Below are 17,937 nucleotides of genomic sequence, written 5' to 3'. Positions count from 1 at the left end.
GAGAGCATTAGTCTGTTCAACTAATCTATATACATATGATGAAAGACTTTTGGTTGCCGAAAGCTGATATATTGGCTTTTGCTACTTTGGCGAGAATTGCCAGTTCCGACATTATCATTGAGGAAAGCATCTAATACATTTCTATAGGGAAAAATAACATTTTTTTAAACATAAATAATGTAATACATTGATATTCAGATAGTAATCATAAGGCTTTGCAACAAAAGGGTTAAATGGTATTGAAAATAATCAATTTTATTGGCATATTATTGGTTGAAATAATTAAAAAATTACCTTGTACTTGCGACAAAGGGGGCAAGGGCGTGGGTGGTGGTAGCGGAGAAGGCTGCACTGCGCATCGTGGATTCGTTACAGGCGACGAGTATACATTTTGCGTTTGCAAGAAAGACGCCGATCTCAGGTGAGACGGCAAAGAAGGCGAACCTACATTCAAAGTCGAATTTAGACACCCGCAAAAGTTGAGCAAGCGCGTATATATGTATTTACTTACCTTTGAAACATAAAAACGTTAAAAAGTCCTCGGTGTATATCTTCGGACTGTTTTGCACGACAAAGTCGGCTTTCTTCGCCTGGTTCTTGTACGCATCGTTAGTAACATTTGGTGCTTCTTTGGGAGCCTGCAATGGCAGGACGACAGCCCCTTGTGCGAATTTGCGCTGCGCTTGTACTTTAATTCTGAAAGTCGACAATTGCGAGCCATTCTCATTATCAAAAAAAACGTGCAGATATAAATATGCATCGAATTAGCCATACAACTTCTATCATGTATTGAGATTTTTTCATTAGTATACAAATGCTTTTGAAATTTAAAAATATATGCAGTTTAAGGGTTTTGACATTTAAAGAGCACAAGGTTTTTAGTTTGATTCTTGCTACTTAATATGCTTTAAAGTGCCGCAAGAAGTAAATCTTGTTTTTTTTTGTTCACTCGGACTATTTAAACATATATATGCGAGACACCTTAACAATATATGAAGCATTGATGCTTAATATAGTAAAATATGGATCGATAATATGAATTTCCAGTACCATTAAATATTTATTACTATTAAAACTGATATTTATATTTGAAGGGATATAAAAAAATCTACAATATATCTAAATCCAACATCTCCATTGCAAAGGAGGACAATACAAACGTTTATAAAACCAAAGCGACTTTACATTACAAGACAACAATACCTTAGAAAAATTAACATATATATATATATATATATATACAATATTATGGATCACTTTGTATTATGCCTCGTGTACTCAATTATTTAAATATAAATCATATAATATTTTAGAAGGCACGCGCGCGACACATCACCTTTGAACTAGCAGAGCAATAAATAGCCGGCGACGCAATAACACAATTGTATCTACCAAATTTGGCACACGTCGTCGCCTCTTTTTAATTTCAAATGACGCGCATGAATAAGTAGCCGCTTAAACACAAAAACAGGACTCTTTCACTTGCAAATGAACCGTGAAAGCTGAACATTCGCCAACTTGTTGTATAACGACTAACATAATGTAAGCATGTGCAACGCTTTGCATGCCGAAACCACAGTAACAAATTTACAACTTACAATAGTGATAAATATGAATGAGCATCTGAGCTGTACATAAACAGGTTGTTGATCGTCAGTTCTCTGTCGCTTCAATAAATGGCTAAATTTGCGGTCTAATTAAGTCTTAAATATATGCAGTGGAATTTCAGACCTTGAGAGTAAAAGAAAAACACTGTAGTATTAGCGACAAATGTTACTAATTCTCTCAAGATACTTCACAAAAGAATACGTGCATATTTTGCACATAACAAGTTGTGATCGGTTTTGTTCATGAAAAAAAATGGTCCAACTAGATTAGAGTGCATAAGGCAAAATCATAATTTTTAAGGGATGTTTTGAAATTCAAAATAGTTACTATAACAAAAACCATTGCGGAAAAAGTACATATTATTCGACAGACGTTCACATATTGGACAGACTGTAAGTCATTTACATATATATTAGGCAAAAGCTATTTTCAAAACATGGCGAATAGCATTCTTTTAATAAATCCGTGAAAAATATAACTTAAAGGGAATGGCAAAAAACTGCAGAACAGTAGATAGTTATGTTTAGAGATGGATATATCTGAGAAAGCAAAAGTTGTACTAAATCTCATTCTACAGTCAAGAATATCGCATAATTCGCTATTGCATATACATAAAAAAAGTTCTTTACCCACGGCTAGCGAGTAAAGACATTTACGTAATCTTACCGTTTGCCAATGGTGAACTGTATTCCGTCACTCTTTCTCCGCTTTGTCGGCTTGCCCATTATCAAGGTATCATAATGCGCCTCTGAAAATAATAATAAGACAAATTAAAATACCTACAAATAATCTACACATATTTTTTATTTATATTTTAAATCTGATAGCAATGCATGATGGTTTTTATACATATTTTATATAATTACGAATACAACAGAGATGTCTTGAGAAATTTCTTGTGAATTCTCACTAGATTTACGGCACCCGTCAAATTGATGGGTTTCTGATTTGATTTGTATCAGACAGTATTTTTACGACTTTTTATATTTGAACAATGCAAATATATTAACACTATTTTTATTTTTGAAAATCTGATCAATATATACCTATTTTTAATCACCCGTCAAATTGACGGGTTTATACTCATAAACCTAGTGTTAACTCTTTGATTAGTGAATTATTTTTTCAGCATAAACATTGTGGGAGTAAATTAATTTTTACTTTTTTTTTTAATTTTTTAAAATATTTTTATTTATTTATTGTATTGATGAAGCAAATTTAGTGGTTCTTAACATTTTATTATAAGCTATTTTTAATCATGTCTCACTTATATCAACTTATGATTATTTTATTTACGTCTCACTTTTATCAAATCATAATTATATTATTTACATATGTTGTATAACTTATAAAGTAATTGAGTGGTTCTCAATAGTTTATTACAAGTTTTTTTACTTACGTGTGAATTTAAGCAACTTATGATTATTTTATTCATGTATATATTAGAGTAAATGTTGCTTTATTGATAAGATAAAATAAGTGGTTCTCAACATTTTATGTGGATAAAGACAAGATTGTGTACGTAATATACATCTAATATACACTAAAAACAAATGATATCTATATTTAGATATTTCATTGATAAATATAAGTTCCGCCAAGATAAATAAGTAATTAATCGAAATTACGAATATTTACAAAAAAATATGAATAAAATAGTGTATACATTTTATCTGCACTTTTTACCATTTTATCCCTTTACTAAATACAAATAATAATTTTATGATAATATTGAAATATTATTTATAATTCTGGGAATCGGTTACATCTATATTATTAGTTATAAATTATTATGTGTTATATCATTTATAATCAATAAATGTTACTTTGCAGCTCATTTTTATTAATAAAAATTTGAGTTTGCTGCCGGGGCTTGAACTCGCAACCTCTGAATTACTAGTCTGAGACGTTACAAACTGCGCTATTCTGACCTTAAAATTTGACACTACGAACTAATGAACAAGAATAATTAATGAGGCTTTTCGAACTTTGACAAAGTGCATTCAAAATGTACATCTCTGCATACCACGAAGGAATTTCTCCGGGGAATAAGGTCTATGAACGATCAGCTTTTATATGAATACTCTGAAACACCTTCAAGTCATCATGGCTGCATGTATGTCATGAATAAAAGCAAAGTGCAAATTGATTGCTGCGATTCTCCAGAATGAGGGAAATACTCGTCAGAGTGATGAGCATGTTCACAAACTAGGACAAATTCAATCTGGATTTTAGTAGCGATTTGAAATGACGCAGATGAAAACCATGTTTCCGTTCCACTAAAGCCTGTTGACAGTTATTATGCATATATTTGTGAAGAATTATATCGAATATTTCAGCAATATCGCAATTTTTGCAAAAAACATGAATCAGGTAACAATGGTGTTTTCCGTGACTATTGAACATATTTTGAAGATGGATAAGAAGGTTGATCTGATCCGATTTTATATTGATCTGAGCAATATAAAATCGGGAATCAAGTCCAATCCTGTAGAGCTATGTGATTCAAACTTCAAATGGGGAAAAAATACTTATAGCTATCGATATATATTCTCGGTGGCAGGTTCTCTTTTATTTAACATTTTTAGTGATCCAACTTCTCAGTGCTTTCTATAATTTGTGGAAGACTTGTTTCATTTGAAGTGTTTAAATTATATTCATTATAAAATAAATACAAGTCATAAATATATGAACTATCATTTTGTTGAAAATTTTTATGTGGAATCATGTGATATTCCATTAAAATATATTATATAAATTTGTGTTACATTATAATAGCACTATGTGAAATTTATGGTATAGATAAACGATACGTTGAATCGTAAGCAAAAGTATAAAAAAAAACAGAATTGGAGTTTTTCAGCAAAAGGTATGGTCGTACTTTTTTTAAATGAGGCTGGTAATGCACTCATAGCCAATGGTAAAAGATGTAGTGAAATGGTGTTCAATAACTTGGACCTACAGAATTTTTACAATATAATTTTATGCAACAAAATATCCTGAAATGGTGTTGAAATTGAACTATGACTAAGTCAAAACGGTATAAAGAATTGGATAAAAAAAATCACAGTGACCATTTTAATTTGTTGCTTGATAAGAAAATAAGCTTGCATTGTTTAATAAATGTTTTCGATCCGACAAAATAAGACAGTTGGACTAAATTTGAATGAATCTTGATTCCGAAAGTTACATAAACAAAGATTCAAAGAATCTCACCAAAAATTCGTCATTGTTTTTAAATAGAAATGGAAAGAATAGTTAATTAATGGATTAACGTTTCTAAATATTATGATGTAACAATAAAACATATTTAATTTAAAATAGTTAGTATTATTACTATGCAATTTTTTTTATCAACCAATCGTTTATCACTATCACCAACGTCCGCGTTGCCAATCAAACTTCAATCCTTTCTATATTAACATTATTATTATCACTAACGCCCATGTTTTTGCATAATTTTGCATGCGCAAGAGATTAGATATGAATACATAAAAGGGACAAAGAGCAAATCTGAGCTGTTATTCAACGAGCAAGCTATAAATGGTGTAAATAGGTCAAACGACTTATCAGCAAAAAGAATAAAAATTAGCATGATAAGATCAAGTTGAACGGTATATGGCAGGTTGGACGGAAACGATGATAATATTAACATATAATTTTGAAGCAATATTCATGCTTCACTTTTAAATCATAAAAAAAACTTTAAAAACTTATGAAATTTCAAATAAGATGGGCGGATCAAATAAAAAAACGCTATAGAAGCGGAGAATGGAGAATCAGAGAAGTATCAGCCAAGCGGTGATTTTGAGTCATGATCCTCGTAATTAAGGATATAACTATGAAAAAGTACCGACCGAATCAAATCAGCCGCAGCGAAGGCTCTACTTGTGCTTAGTCAAGAGTGACGCACTCATCGGTGTACGCATGAGAGATAAGACGAATCACAACCATCAATAATGAAGCCCTGGTGGAAAAATATCACCAAGAAAGAATACGATAAAACTTGCCGTTCGGGTTGGGTTATTGAGAACAGGGCTGCGATGCAGCTTTTCAACCCCTTTCAGACAGAAGCCGACACCAAAATAGACGTTCAGGCGACCCACCAGGGATAAGTGGCAACGAATAATACCCCTTCTTACCTTTGGTGAAAACTAGCCGCTCGAAAGCCGACCCACGCCAAGCAAGGTACCACAAACAATGACGTTATCGGCCAAAACACAATAAGAATCGACCATTCTTTTTTTTCTTGCAATAAATAAATATATTCTACTTAATAAATCGCTGTATTTTATATTTAAATAATTTAATTTCACTAAATAATACAATATTTTCTACACTTTATTTTATTATTATTATATTTTTCTGCATAAATAAATTCAGTTTTAATTTATTTTTAATTACGCTGAAGTTAAAAAATACTTCGTTTCTCAAATTAGTTAATTCGTTCCGCAATTTACGTTTCTTCTTTTTTTATATGCTTCTACAGAAGCATTAGTGATGCATGGCGGCGCAACTCAAATTTCCAGTTCTGAAGTTATAAAACGTTCCCTCCTCTTTTCCTTATACTGGCAAAACTAAAATTTATATTTACGTGACACGTGATCTGGGAAAATTTCATTCATTTTAGAGATGTTGTGGAAATAAAAAAGAAAAATGCGCATCTGAGAATTTTTTGTTTATTTAGGGATGCCGCGAAAACAAAATAATTTAGAAATACTGCGGGAGCTAAAAAAATTATTACAATTCCGGATTTTTTTGTTAATTTATATTGAGGACAACCTTTTTGTGAAGAACAATCATCCTCAAAAGAGAACGACTGGTTACCTTATTTTAAGTGACATGGAGTTTATGAAAAAATATTTTCTGGTTCACTCCACACCGAGCAAGCATACGTTATTACCGGGGTAATCACCCATTTTTGTAAAGATGTTTAATTGAATTGAGCTAGTTACGATAACTGTTTCGCAAGTTCGGGCGTTCTTGGGAGAAATAGCTATGACAATGACAATAATGCACACTAACGAGAGCCCGCTTCATAAACACTCGGAGCACTCAACTTATGCGAGCGTTTTTGTTGGCTCTAGCTTTCGTATGGTGTTGGAACTTAAGCTGACACCCAGTGTTAGTCTGATACCTGATTGTAATTATTAGGGCTTGCATAAGCGCAGACAATGAGTAACGAAAAGGATTGAACATAGTCTCTCTGTTTCGTAAGTTAATATTTGTTAAAATATGAATATTATTAGTTTCATATTACTTTGTTGACTGTTCACTTATAAAATGTGTAAGCAAATATTGCCTATGAGTTGATTATATATTGGTTTTAGTTTTATTAATAATTGTTTAAAATTTATTCAATTTAACTGTTATTGGTTTGAGATAGTAAGAACTAGTTAATATTTTTTGTATCGTTAGCATACATAGGTAGTGAGTGTTTTTTATACAAATATATAATTTGTATACTTCCCTGTGTAGCTCCTATTGATATTTTACTAAGTAACGTAGCTCCTATATCATAGGTATGAGCAAGCCCATCCCCAAGGGGCCTGGCAGAAATAGATTTTACACTAAAACGGACTTAATTCCTTTCTGTTTGCATATAAAATATACTGAGGCATCACACGGAGATTCACAAACGATCGAACTGTCCAAACCGTTGTCTTTTGTGACAAATTTTAAAAGCGATCGCAAATATTTTTCATTTGCATCTAATGGATAAAATCAGCCGCTTTCAATTCAATCATCCTAAGGGCTGATTTACACGCTGCCAGTTGCTGGACTGCCAGTTGGAAGTTGCGGGTCACTGGCACACGACGACTGGCATTCCAGTCCACTGGCATCTTACCATTTGCACAGTGCATGCAACTGAAAGAATTATTGTTACGAAAAAGCGCCACTCACCTTGCTTACTTGTGTGGTAGTGTGATGAAAGGGGGAGCTGGCGTGCCAGTAAAGCAAAAATATTTGTTCTGCTGGCGTGCCAGTGGCGCATTGGCTTCTCCAGTGACTGGCCTTAAGCGTTTACACAGTGCTAGTTGCTGGCATTCAGTGACTGGCAACTTCGACTGGCGCGCTGACTGTAAATCAGCCTTAACTTCAATATATTCCGTATGGTTTTAAAAAAAATATTAAAACTTAATTAATTCGAATACATCGTGCATAATCAGGTACAGCAAAAGACAATCATATTTCGAAAAATAGTAAGAGCGCCATATTTAACTCTATATATTTATATTATATAGTAAAATAATAATGACAATTAAAAGTACAGGTCGTGCCTCGTGCGTAGTCGCTTCGATAGTAGATTTTCGGTTGCGTTGGTAGGTCATTTTAGAAATTGTCGGTACTTGTTCTCAAACGCATGCTTTGGAAGTTATTGTTCAAACAGGAAGCGAGGTGTAATTGTGGTCGAAGGGGTGTAGTAAAGATGTTCTTGGACAAAGTAGTAGTCCGAAGTTCGATTTGTAGTATAATGCTGCGTGCTTATCAACAGCTACCTATTAGGCTCGTGGGCACAGTTCAGATGCGCGTGTGGCTGTGGCATAGCTATGGTGGGGGGGGGGGCGAAGGGGGCGGCATATTCGCGATGGGATCGTCTAGTGTGGTTCTTAACCCTGAATGCACTAAAACATATATAAATCCACGAATAACAAGAGCTTAATAATAACCAATTTATTATTTTAAGAAATGCTGATTTTATGACCCTGCAAAAAAATATATGGGGGGGGGCAACTTTAAGGATCGCTCTGAGCGGCACATACCCTAGCTACGCCACTGGCGTGTGGCATGGATCTTGATGTTGTTTATGAATTATTATATCATAAATATACACAATATGTACATACGTTGCAGCCAACTACTTTTAGCAACACGCTGTTTTTGTTCGTAAAAGTTTAATTACTACGTAATAAAATCTACATTTCTTAATAACTCTATTAGATGAGGTATTTAACTAAGCATTTAATGCTCAAATGGCATAAGGAGTCTACTAAAAAAATATTTTTATTATCATTTCGAAAGTTGAAAGTTCTTACTATTTGAAAGTTGCCCATGACACATATTTAAAAGGAGTGTTTATTTAAGATATTTCGAATTAAGATAATTTTTTAAACATGATATGTACTGCTATCATTATTGGGATTAAATTTAATAATTAATATTAATAATAAATCATGTATTTAAAGATAATAAAATTCGAATTCAGTATTCAATTTAATATAAGAAATGCACATGGCATAACATGTTTTAATTACGCAAAAACACTTAATATTGTACAATGTCAGATTGAAAAATCATGTTATATAGCGATGAATGTAAATTTAATTGAATAGGTTCTAATGGAAAGTGGTATGTAGGAAAATTTGCGAACGAAGAGTTCAACCTGAAGTATACCGTAAAGGCTGGAATATATGTATATTGTGGTATGGGGTTGTATATTTTGGTGTGGTGTTGAATTTTATTATTAAATTGAAAACATTATCAAGCAAGAAGTATATGTGAATGTTATTAAATGCACGATATAAACATACGCTGAAGAAAACTTATTAATTAAATAAGGCTTTCAATAGAACAATGAAATGGCGTAGCTATGGAGGTGGGGTGAAGGGGGCGGGCCGCCCCGGGCGACACTTGCTTGGGGGCAGCATATTCGCGATGGAATCGTCTAGTGTGGTTCTTAACCCTGAATAAACTAAAATTTATGTAAATCTACGAATAGAAAGAGCTTAACAATAATCAATTTATTATTTTAAGAAATGCTGATTTTATGACTGCAAAAAGGTATGGGGGGAGGGGCGGCAATTTTAAGGATTGTCCCGGGCAGCACATACAATGATACTTCGCATATAGCAAAAATGCATTTAAAATTAAATTAACATTAACTAATAAGTTTGTTATAAACTATAAAATTATGAAATGTAATAAAATGAATGATGAAAGCTGATTCTTGCAATATAACGATACATAACCACGGTATAACTGTTCTAAGGACGTAAAGTTGATTTAATTTTATATTTTAATTAAATATATTGTTATTGGCTAATCACTTTTATGTATATTCTTAGCAAAATTGTAATATAGATATTTTGAGCTAAACTTACACTTAAAGCCGACTTGCAACTGAACGTTGTAATGTAATGTAATGTAACACGAGAACAGTCAGTGCTGGCAGGGCCGGCCCAAGGTTATTTGGCGCCCCAGGCAAAAACTAAATTTGCGCCCCCCCCCCCTATTAATACTTTAATAACTCATTACATGAGCGCAAAAATATAATTCAAATTAAAGTAATTTAATATTATATTTGACACCATACTCTTTTTTGAGATTGTGGGTATTTAAGAATTTGTCGTTTTATTTTCGTCGCGATTTTTTACTCGTGAAATAATCTAAAGAGTGCACAGTAGTGTATACAAAAAAATAATATCAGATTATATTGTTTAACAATATTGTATGATAATTTTAAGTGAATATTGCGCCTTTATTTGGTATCACGGCGCCCCACAAGATCTAGCGCCCCAGGCGATCGCCTGTACTGCCTGCCCCTCGGGCCGGCCCTGAGTGCTGGTTGGTGAGCGGTGAACGGAGCCGCTTGATGCTCGTAGTGTGCTCCACTCGACTGTCGGTTTTTTGACGAATCCCTTTAACCTGCCAGATCACGATGGTTATAATTTTAATAAATAAATAGTTGCAAGTCAGTCCACGGACTAATATGTAAATTTAATATTTAATTATATGAATTGCGATATGATTAAAACTGTATAGATTTCGTCGTCTCCATCGATGAGTCACCCCTAATCTCTTTTTTCACGAAAGCGGTTTAGTTTGGCACATATGGTCGCAACAATGATTGTCGCAACATACTCAATTGCTCATATGGCAAATATCATAAAACACTCTTTAATCACTTCAAATATTTAAATGCATAAAATTGTTCAAAAGTTTTATTTCTTTTCATATTTTTTTCTAATTTTAATTATTGTAAATCTTAAAATTACTATAATAGTAAAAAATAATTATTGCATTTTTTCGGAGTATTTCCCACGAAATAATAAGTCGGGATAGGGGGAGGGTCAAACATAGTTTTCACATGCGGCGCACAATATCACAAAGCCGGCCAAGTCCAGCAGGGCTTAGTAGCCATAAAACAACAAAAAGTTGATGTGCTTCTTCGCTGCTTTCGTCGAAGGATAATTTTGGGGGCAATATCGTAGACCACGCAAAACTTTTTAAAGAGGCGTTAGTGATCTTTCGTTTCAATTAACGTAAGCGATTCGTGATGATTATCTGTAATTAACCACACGGCGCTGAAAAATTACGTATTTTAGCCATTTTGCGACCTTTCATTGTAAGAGATCCAGCGTTACTCTGAAGACGCAAAGCGCCAGTCTGTAGATTAACCGATCGATCACACTAAGTCACTAAGGCAAGCATAAAATCATTTTACGACTTTCGAGTGCTACTGCTTGGTAAGTTTGTGTCTGAGAATCATATTCAGCAACCAGCTGAATTCTTGAGTCAAAGCAAAGGTTTGTTAATGCGTATTAATTAATGCTGATTTCTAACCAGATTATAATACAGAAGAATTCCCATCTAGTGCGAACTTCCATTTATTCCGTGCTACCATTCAAAAGTAAGCGAAAACAGATTGCCCCTATGTTTAATTGTTCATGCAATATTCATTAACAGCTATTTTAGATATACAGAATATCGATTTACGTAAAGCTTTTCGGGAACGGACTTCTGTAAGGCGAAGGATCAGTGTATTTTGAATTTGCCTCTTTAGACTGTAGCCGCATATTTCGGCCGCTAGTGTGAATCCGGCGCTGGGGTCTTTGAGGGGGTCGGCCGTTTGCCAGGCAGCCATTTCGCGCTAGTAGCGCGTCCGCTGTCGAACGCGGTGCTGCGGTTCTGGTGAGTAGTGCACGTTTTTCAAAAAGTAGCGGGCTACGCCCCCGGGCGCTCACTTTAAAAATTTGTCGCCGTTAACCTTGAATCGCATAACCTAAAACTGGAGCAAAACCACCCAATTTACGTTAAATACTATATACTACGCCCGAGTTCATTACTCTCCTCGCGCGCGGTTAAAAGTGTTTTGGAATCACTAGCATAATTCCAGTAAAACAAATAATTTGTATAAATATATATTGACTTAAATCGACGCAATGATGGCTATGTTTTGGGTGTATATTTAATTTTTAAATCGATCTTAACCCATAAAATTTCGGCTATGTAATTGTGCTATTTGACGCATCACACTATGCGCATTTTATTATTAGAAGTGAGTGTGAATGTGTATTGACGTATTATCTTTAAATAAAATAATATAAACACGTCATGGTTTAAAATTATTCGCTTTGGACCAAACAATAATGATTAATGTCAAGGAGTAATTAATGTTAAGATAGCTAATACTTATATTGATTATATATGTTTATAAATATTAAGAAACGAGATTTATAAGATCTACAAACTATCGGATCGATCGAAAAAGTGACATCTTCAAATTTTGGTATAATATATACAGATCACGTTTCGATATTTTGTGTTCGCGTTTGCGCAAGAAGTTTTTAAAAACTTTTCTTATTCATATAAACCAGAGCTATCGACAATTATACATGTGAATATCACTAATACCGGGAGTAAAACTGTCGAATGTGTCATTTTTATGAGAAAAAGTTGAAGGCCGAATTTTTTGTTAGTTTTAGTCACTAAATATAATATAAATAATAATAGGCATTGTAAAATATAAAATGAAGTTCAGGGGTTCTTAACTTTCTACACTTTTACAACTTTTTTATTTCCATTTTAAAGAGATAAAATAAGTTCAGAAGTATCAATGAATAAAAACTTTAAAATTAAAATAATTTGAGCGAATATTTTTATTAGATGATGGTGAAAGTATATAATCTTGTGTACAAAAATGAGTATTTAATTGGTTTAGAATGTTTTTAGGTAATTCTGTTCTAAGGTTTTTAATTTTTTTCACATTCAAATTGTAGAAATGTGTAAAAAATAGTAACTACTAACAATTTTGAATTTAATTCCTTTTGGCAAAAGCCGCATGAATAAAAAAACATTATAAATGTATTTAAATTTTTAATTTCAATGTTATAAAATATTTTGACAGTTTTACTTAATTCTCTATGATTATTTTTAACTAATAAATATACATATATATTAATTCTTGAAATAGCCACCATTTTAAAACCATACGAAAAAGTAATTACTATGTCAATTTCTCAGCAAAACTTTATGTAAATATGATTAAATCTACGCCAGTTATTGTGATAAAATCAGTAATATCCCATCAATGACAAAAAAATATATTTGATTTTAAAAATCTCTAGATTATTTTATTTTTGAATAGCCGCCATTTTGAAACAATATAACGAACTTTGCAAAGATTTTTTTCAGAAAAGTTTAAATTTAAATATAATTAAAACTAAGACACTTATTGTAGCTGCAAAAATCGTTATATCCCTTTTTATTTCGAGCTGTATGTATTATTCTAATACAGGGCAAATATATTATTTAAAAAAATATTTTATGTTACTATGTTTAAACTGCATAGCGAAAAGATTTTATTTATCGTTTCTTTTTGTAATGACAAGGAGACTCGTTGAGATTTGTCATTAAGAAGTAGTCACACAATAATTTAAAGTCGTGAATTTGAATATTGCGTTAAAATTTAGACCAATACTATACTTCTAGAGAGGTGAAAAAATACCAATTAAGAAAATTATTAGAAAGAATATCGTATCATGCACGGATAATCCGCACGTTAACCATAACCACGTTGTGGGGATAATCGAGGGAACATTAGACCGTAAACGCATTCCGTGTGTGATGCAAATTAAATTTTTAGCGTTAGGTAATCGTGTATGTGTGTGTTTGTCTGCAATCGTCGCTTGCCCGTTACAATGAAGCGATATCAGTAAACCCGGAAATTTTGGGTTAAAGCCCCATTAAAATCTATGATTAATAATGGACAGATCGCCTGTTTCCTTTATATCCCATATATCATTCATACCACCACGATATACTAGTGGTATAAATCGGTGACTAATACATGAAAAAAACAAATTCGAATTCCATATGGACCTTAGTGTTTTTCAATTTAAATCATATCTGGAAAATCATTGTGATTATTAAATAATTATAATTCAGATCCTTTTAATTTTACAAATCTCACGGATGAATTATTAAAATAAAGTAGAGAGATGTCGTGCGTAGTGATATATGTATATTGTTTTTAAACTATATTTTAGTTTAATATTACCAAAATCAAGACTGATTTTGCTTTCAGTTTGGTGTCCCATTACTTACTTAGTAGTTGTTGATTGTGTTAAATCCTGTTGTAACGCATTAGGCTTACGCCTGTCACGTTGCAACGGAAGATTTAAAATAAATAAATAAACATTAGTACCACGCTACCTCCTTTTGTTTATGCGACCCTCGCCAGCTCGCCTCTATCTATACATTGTGTAGTTAAATATAAACTGATTGTCTGTCCCTATCTACCATCATTGATAAATTATTCTAATATGTTTTTACATTCCTCAGTAAGCTCGCGTTCTGTATAATGTTATATGTTTCAGACAGAGTACTTTCGCACGCGTGTGTCAAATTTAAAAATAATCGCAATTTAACTCTGGAATACGCTGCTCCAGTGGGAAAACATTTGGCTGAAAAATATATAGACGCCCGCACACGTTAGTAAATTGGCGACCTTAAAATTTTCCGTACTATAATTAATCTGACGTTTATGTATGTGTACATAAATACACACGCGCTTCCTATTGTAAACGAGCTTTCGCACGCGCATTTAATCCCTCGTTCTATCATAACACTACGCTACGGTGATTCAATTAAAAGCTTTATCCCCATATTCTTAAAGGCGTCTATCGCATCGCAATCAATAAACATATACGACCAAATAGAAATGTCGAATTTTTCTAGCCGATGGTGTCGAAAAGTTGGCATTTATTTTTAAATGTCAGATGATTTTATTATTTTATTATTATGATAGTTCTATCTTTGGTACAAATTAAAACGCTACTATGGATTATTATGATATATTATTAACGGAAATGCAAAGATAATATCAGTAGTACTTGTTGAATGTTACTTTAGCAACTATACGATTTGTGATTAATACGATTTCAAATTGCTCCATTTGTCATTGTAAAAAGCTTACCTAATTCCTTTACAATGTTGCAGACTATTTTTGCTTTCCTTGAGAGCTCGCCTAGTACCAGAATGAAGAGGCACTTGAGTTGTCATACTTGACTTTAATAAATTGTGTTCTTTATGTGTGACTCTTCTAGTATGATATGTGTTTGGATTCCTTCTGTGAACACTTTAAAAGAGCAAATGTTTTGTGCAACATTTATCATGTGATTCATTTTATAAAAAATACATTTCGACGTATATAAAAACAGTTTTTAATAACGCCAACCCCATGTCTTATTTCTTTCTGATTTAAATAAAATTGTCATATGTTCTTTTTTAACGAATATTTATGATATATGATACTTATGACCTGAAAGTGTGACACAAATTCAGATTCACTTTCATTACATAAAGTCCTGGAGTCACTGTGGAGATGGTTGACTACCTTTCACGTGTCACGTCACATTTCAGATCTCATTGCCCGGAATTCTCTTACAGTTTAGGCGGGGGTGCTTTAATCAGAAATATTTGCGATAAGTCTAATTTGCGATTCTGAATCTTCTCAAGCTGATATTGAGGAGAAATGCCGAATTCAAAATGATTGGTCGGATTGCTGGTCATTAGATAAAAACACACAAAATGAAACATGGCTGCGCACCTTGCAGAAATGTTGGAACTTTTGAAATTGAAACGACGATGGAAATGAAAATTTCCAAAGAATAGGTAAATAATGAAATCACATATTCTGGGAAAGATAAGAAGATACAATTTAGCTCACATTGAAATAAAAATTTCATTCACAGATAATCTGATACACACAAAAAAGTAGCGTTAAAAATTATTTCTGAAACCGAAAAATTATGCTTTTTAAAATTTTGATTTCATTAAATGACGTGCATTTTTCTACCTAAATTCAAGAAAGAGCACTTGCCCCCCCCCCCTAATTACGTCCCTGGTTTTGGACCTTATTATAAATATGCTGCAGCTACTGCACATTTACCACCACCATTTTTTGCAAAAAATGATCCTATTGATTCTAAAGCATTTTATTCCACGTTGAAAGATTTAATTTATAAAAAGGATGCTACATAGAAAAAATGTTTTGCACTTTATGCTCACTTGACATTTGGGGATATTGATGTTCATTTGACATTTGGAGAGATGGAATTTATAAACGTGTCAATCAAGCTACCATGAACGAAATAGAAATGATTCGTGGATTTCGCGAATACATTCTCGAAAAGACATCCTGAAAAATATTGCGTTTGATATACGCACTAAATTCTTTTTTCCATTTTTTCAAGTGAACTTGAACGCGGGTTTTCGCAAATGAATCTAATTATTACCACAATAAGAGCTTCGTTCAAAACCGATACAGTTTCGACACTTTTGTTCATCAAACTTGTCGGACCACCTTTGCCACTTTTCGATCCTTCAAAATACGTTGATCTGTGGTTTCTCAGATTTCATTCGGCCATAGACACCAACACTAAAAAAGGAATCGAGACGATTTGTCTGACGAGAATTGGACAAAACTTTGGAAATCACTATAAACTTTTATTTAAATATATGATATTTTACAATTTTCTTTTACATTTAGTCTTTATTTGTGTATTTATATTTATTCGTTTAACTTAGGATTTAACATGTCAACATGTTACATGTTAATTTATTATGCGCTTCGTGGCATAGAAAAAGCTGCTTTAAATTTAATTTAAATGCTATTTGAATATATTTTTCTTCAGTACAAAGCTTGATAAGAAGTGTGTTCCGGCATCTAGTTTGTTAAAAAAGTACATTTTTGCAAGGAGCATTGGGATATAATTCATCTACTTAGTGAAACACTTTTTTCTAAGGAGCACAAGTTGTTAAAGGGCGGTGTCGACAATCTGTCGATGCTCTGCGTTTTAGAGTGCTTTAGAGAGTCGCGATCGCATCCCTTATTCTTGACCAGGACGACATCATTTGAGAACCTATTTAAGGCGTTCGCCATATATTTTTTATTGTTTGTATAATGCCCATTATAATAAACTCGAATTAGATCAACCTGTATTATAACAATATTTACGTATTTTTTTATTCTATTTTATTCACAAACGTTTATAACTTAAATTTGATTCACGTTTAACATAGTAGAAATAAATAAATATATGAGAGATAAATCTTTCTAAAATAAATATTATTGCGATATTTTAAAATAAATATTAAATGCGCAATGATTAAAATAAAAATAAATATATTAATAATATAAATATCACAATTATCGATCACATAAATCTGTTTTTAGAGAAGAATAAGTCGCAATTTGAACAATTTTGTTCGCACTCCTTTCTCATGTTGTTCTTTCGGATAATCGTAACTGATAGATAATGATCAATAGTATAAAAATATATTTTAATGGAATAAATTAGCTAGTAGTGTCTGGCCCCTGGTTTTAAAATTAGGAGGCATCCAGAAGCGGTCGATGAAAGATGATATTTTATCGAAGATGCTGTTTTCCTAGACTTATTGTTCCAAAAGAAGAAAGATTATTAAAAATATTTTCTTTCGACAATGTAATAAATGAATGAATGTGAAGAAATTTATAAGACAAAAGGGTTTTTGTACAAAGTCGTCTTATTGATTTATATTGGTACTCGTAGATTATTTTTAGAAGTACCCGAATGAAAGGAAAAGTGTTTAATTATTATTTGAAACACGAAATATTTATAAATAATCAGACGGATAATTGGTCGTAAATGTCGGCAACCTAAGTCGAAATTCGACCTGTGTGATTAATGTATTATCCAAACTAAATCTTCATTTAAAATGTTCTGACATGTGAATCCTTGAATTTTTTCCTGAAATTCGCAAGCATGTATTAACATTCAACAATATAGTACAGCATAAAATTACAAAATAGGGCAATGAGAGTAATCTTAAATAAAAATAGATTAACTAATTGTAAAAGTATGATTGATAGATTAGAATGGTTGAATGTTCAAGAAATATTGAGTATGAATGTTTTAGTATTTATATATAAGTTAGAAAATAATATGTTACCAAAATATTTTAATAAGTATTTAATAAGAAATAAAGATGTACATAAATATAATACTAGAAATAAAGAAAATTTAAAGATAATTAAGTATAAGAAAACGAGTACGGCTAGGGGAA

At 32.3% G+C, this 17,937-nt stretch overlaps 2 protein-coding genes across 9 annotated transcripts in view; one reads left to right on the top strand and one right to left on the bottom strand.

The window, feature by feature from the left end:
* Window positions 1-5,810, bottom strand: part of LOC148234004 (cdc42 homolog) — a 151,302-nt gene extending 145,492 nt beyond the window's left edge. The window contains exons 1-5 of one of the 2 annotated variants that reach the window (XM_088187534.1): window positions 5,751-5,810; window positions 2,275-2,356; window positions 1,599-1,731; window positions 512-696; window positions 295-444 (exon numbers count right to left, since the gene is read on the bottom strand). In XM_088187534.1, the coding sequence (XP_088043660.1) occupies window positions 295-444; window positions 512-696; window positions 1,599-1,636 (373 nt within the window). In that variant the 5' untranslated portion in view covers window positions 1,637-1,731; window positions 2,275-2,356; window positions 5,751-5,810. The remainder of the gene's footprint in view (window positions 1-294; window positions 445-511; window positions 697-1,598; window positions 1,732-2,274; window positions 2,357-5,750) is intronic. The other variant, XM_088187536.1, reaches the window with a different exon arrangement.
* A 5,671-nt stretch (window positions 5,811-11,481) lies between these two features.
* Mical (Molecule interacting with CasL) overlaps window positions 11,482-17,937 on the top strand; it is a 94,347-nt gene continuing 87,891 nt past the window's right edge. For all 7 annotated transcript variants that reach the window (XR_015809920.1, XR_015809919.1, XR_015809918.1 and 4 more), the window contains exon 1: window positions 11,482-11,520. The gene's annotated coding sequence lies outside the window, so the exon portion shown is untranslated. The remainder of the gene's footprint in view (window positions 11,521-17,937) is intronic.

Source organism: Plectrocnemia conspersa, unplaced genomic scaffold, assembly GCF_051122295.1.
Source record: "Plectrocnemia conspersa isolate PC_06_02 unplaced genomic scaffold, ASM5112229v1 ptg000006l, whole genome shotgun sequence".
Classification (NCBI taxonomy): domain Eukaryota; kingdom Metazoa; phylum Arthropoda; class Insecta; order Trichoptera; family Polycentropodidae; genus Plectrocnemia; species Plectrocnemia conspersa.
Note: the sequence above shows the minus strand (reverse complement) of the source record. Positions and strands in the feature narration are given on the sequence as shown.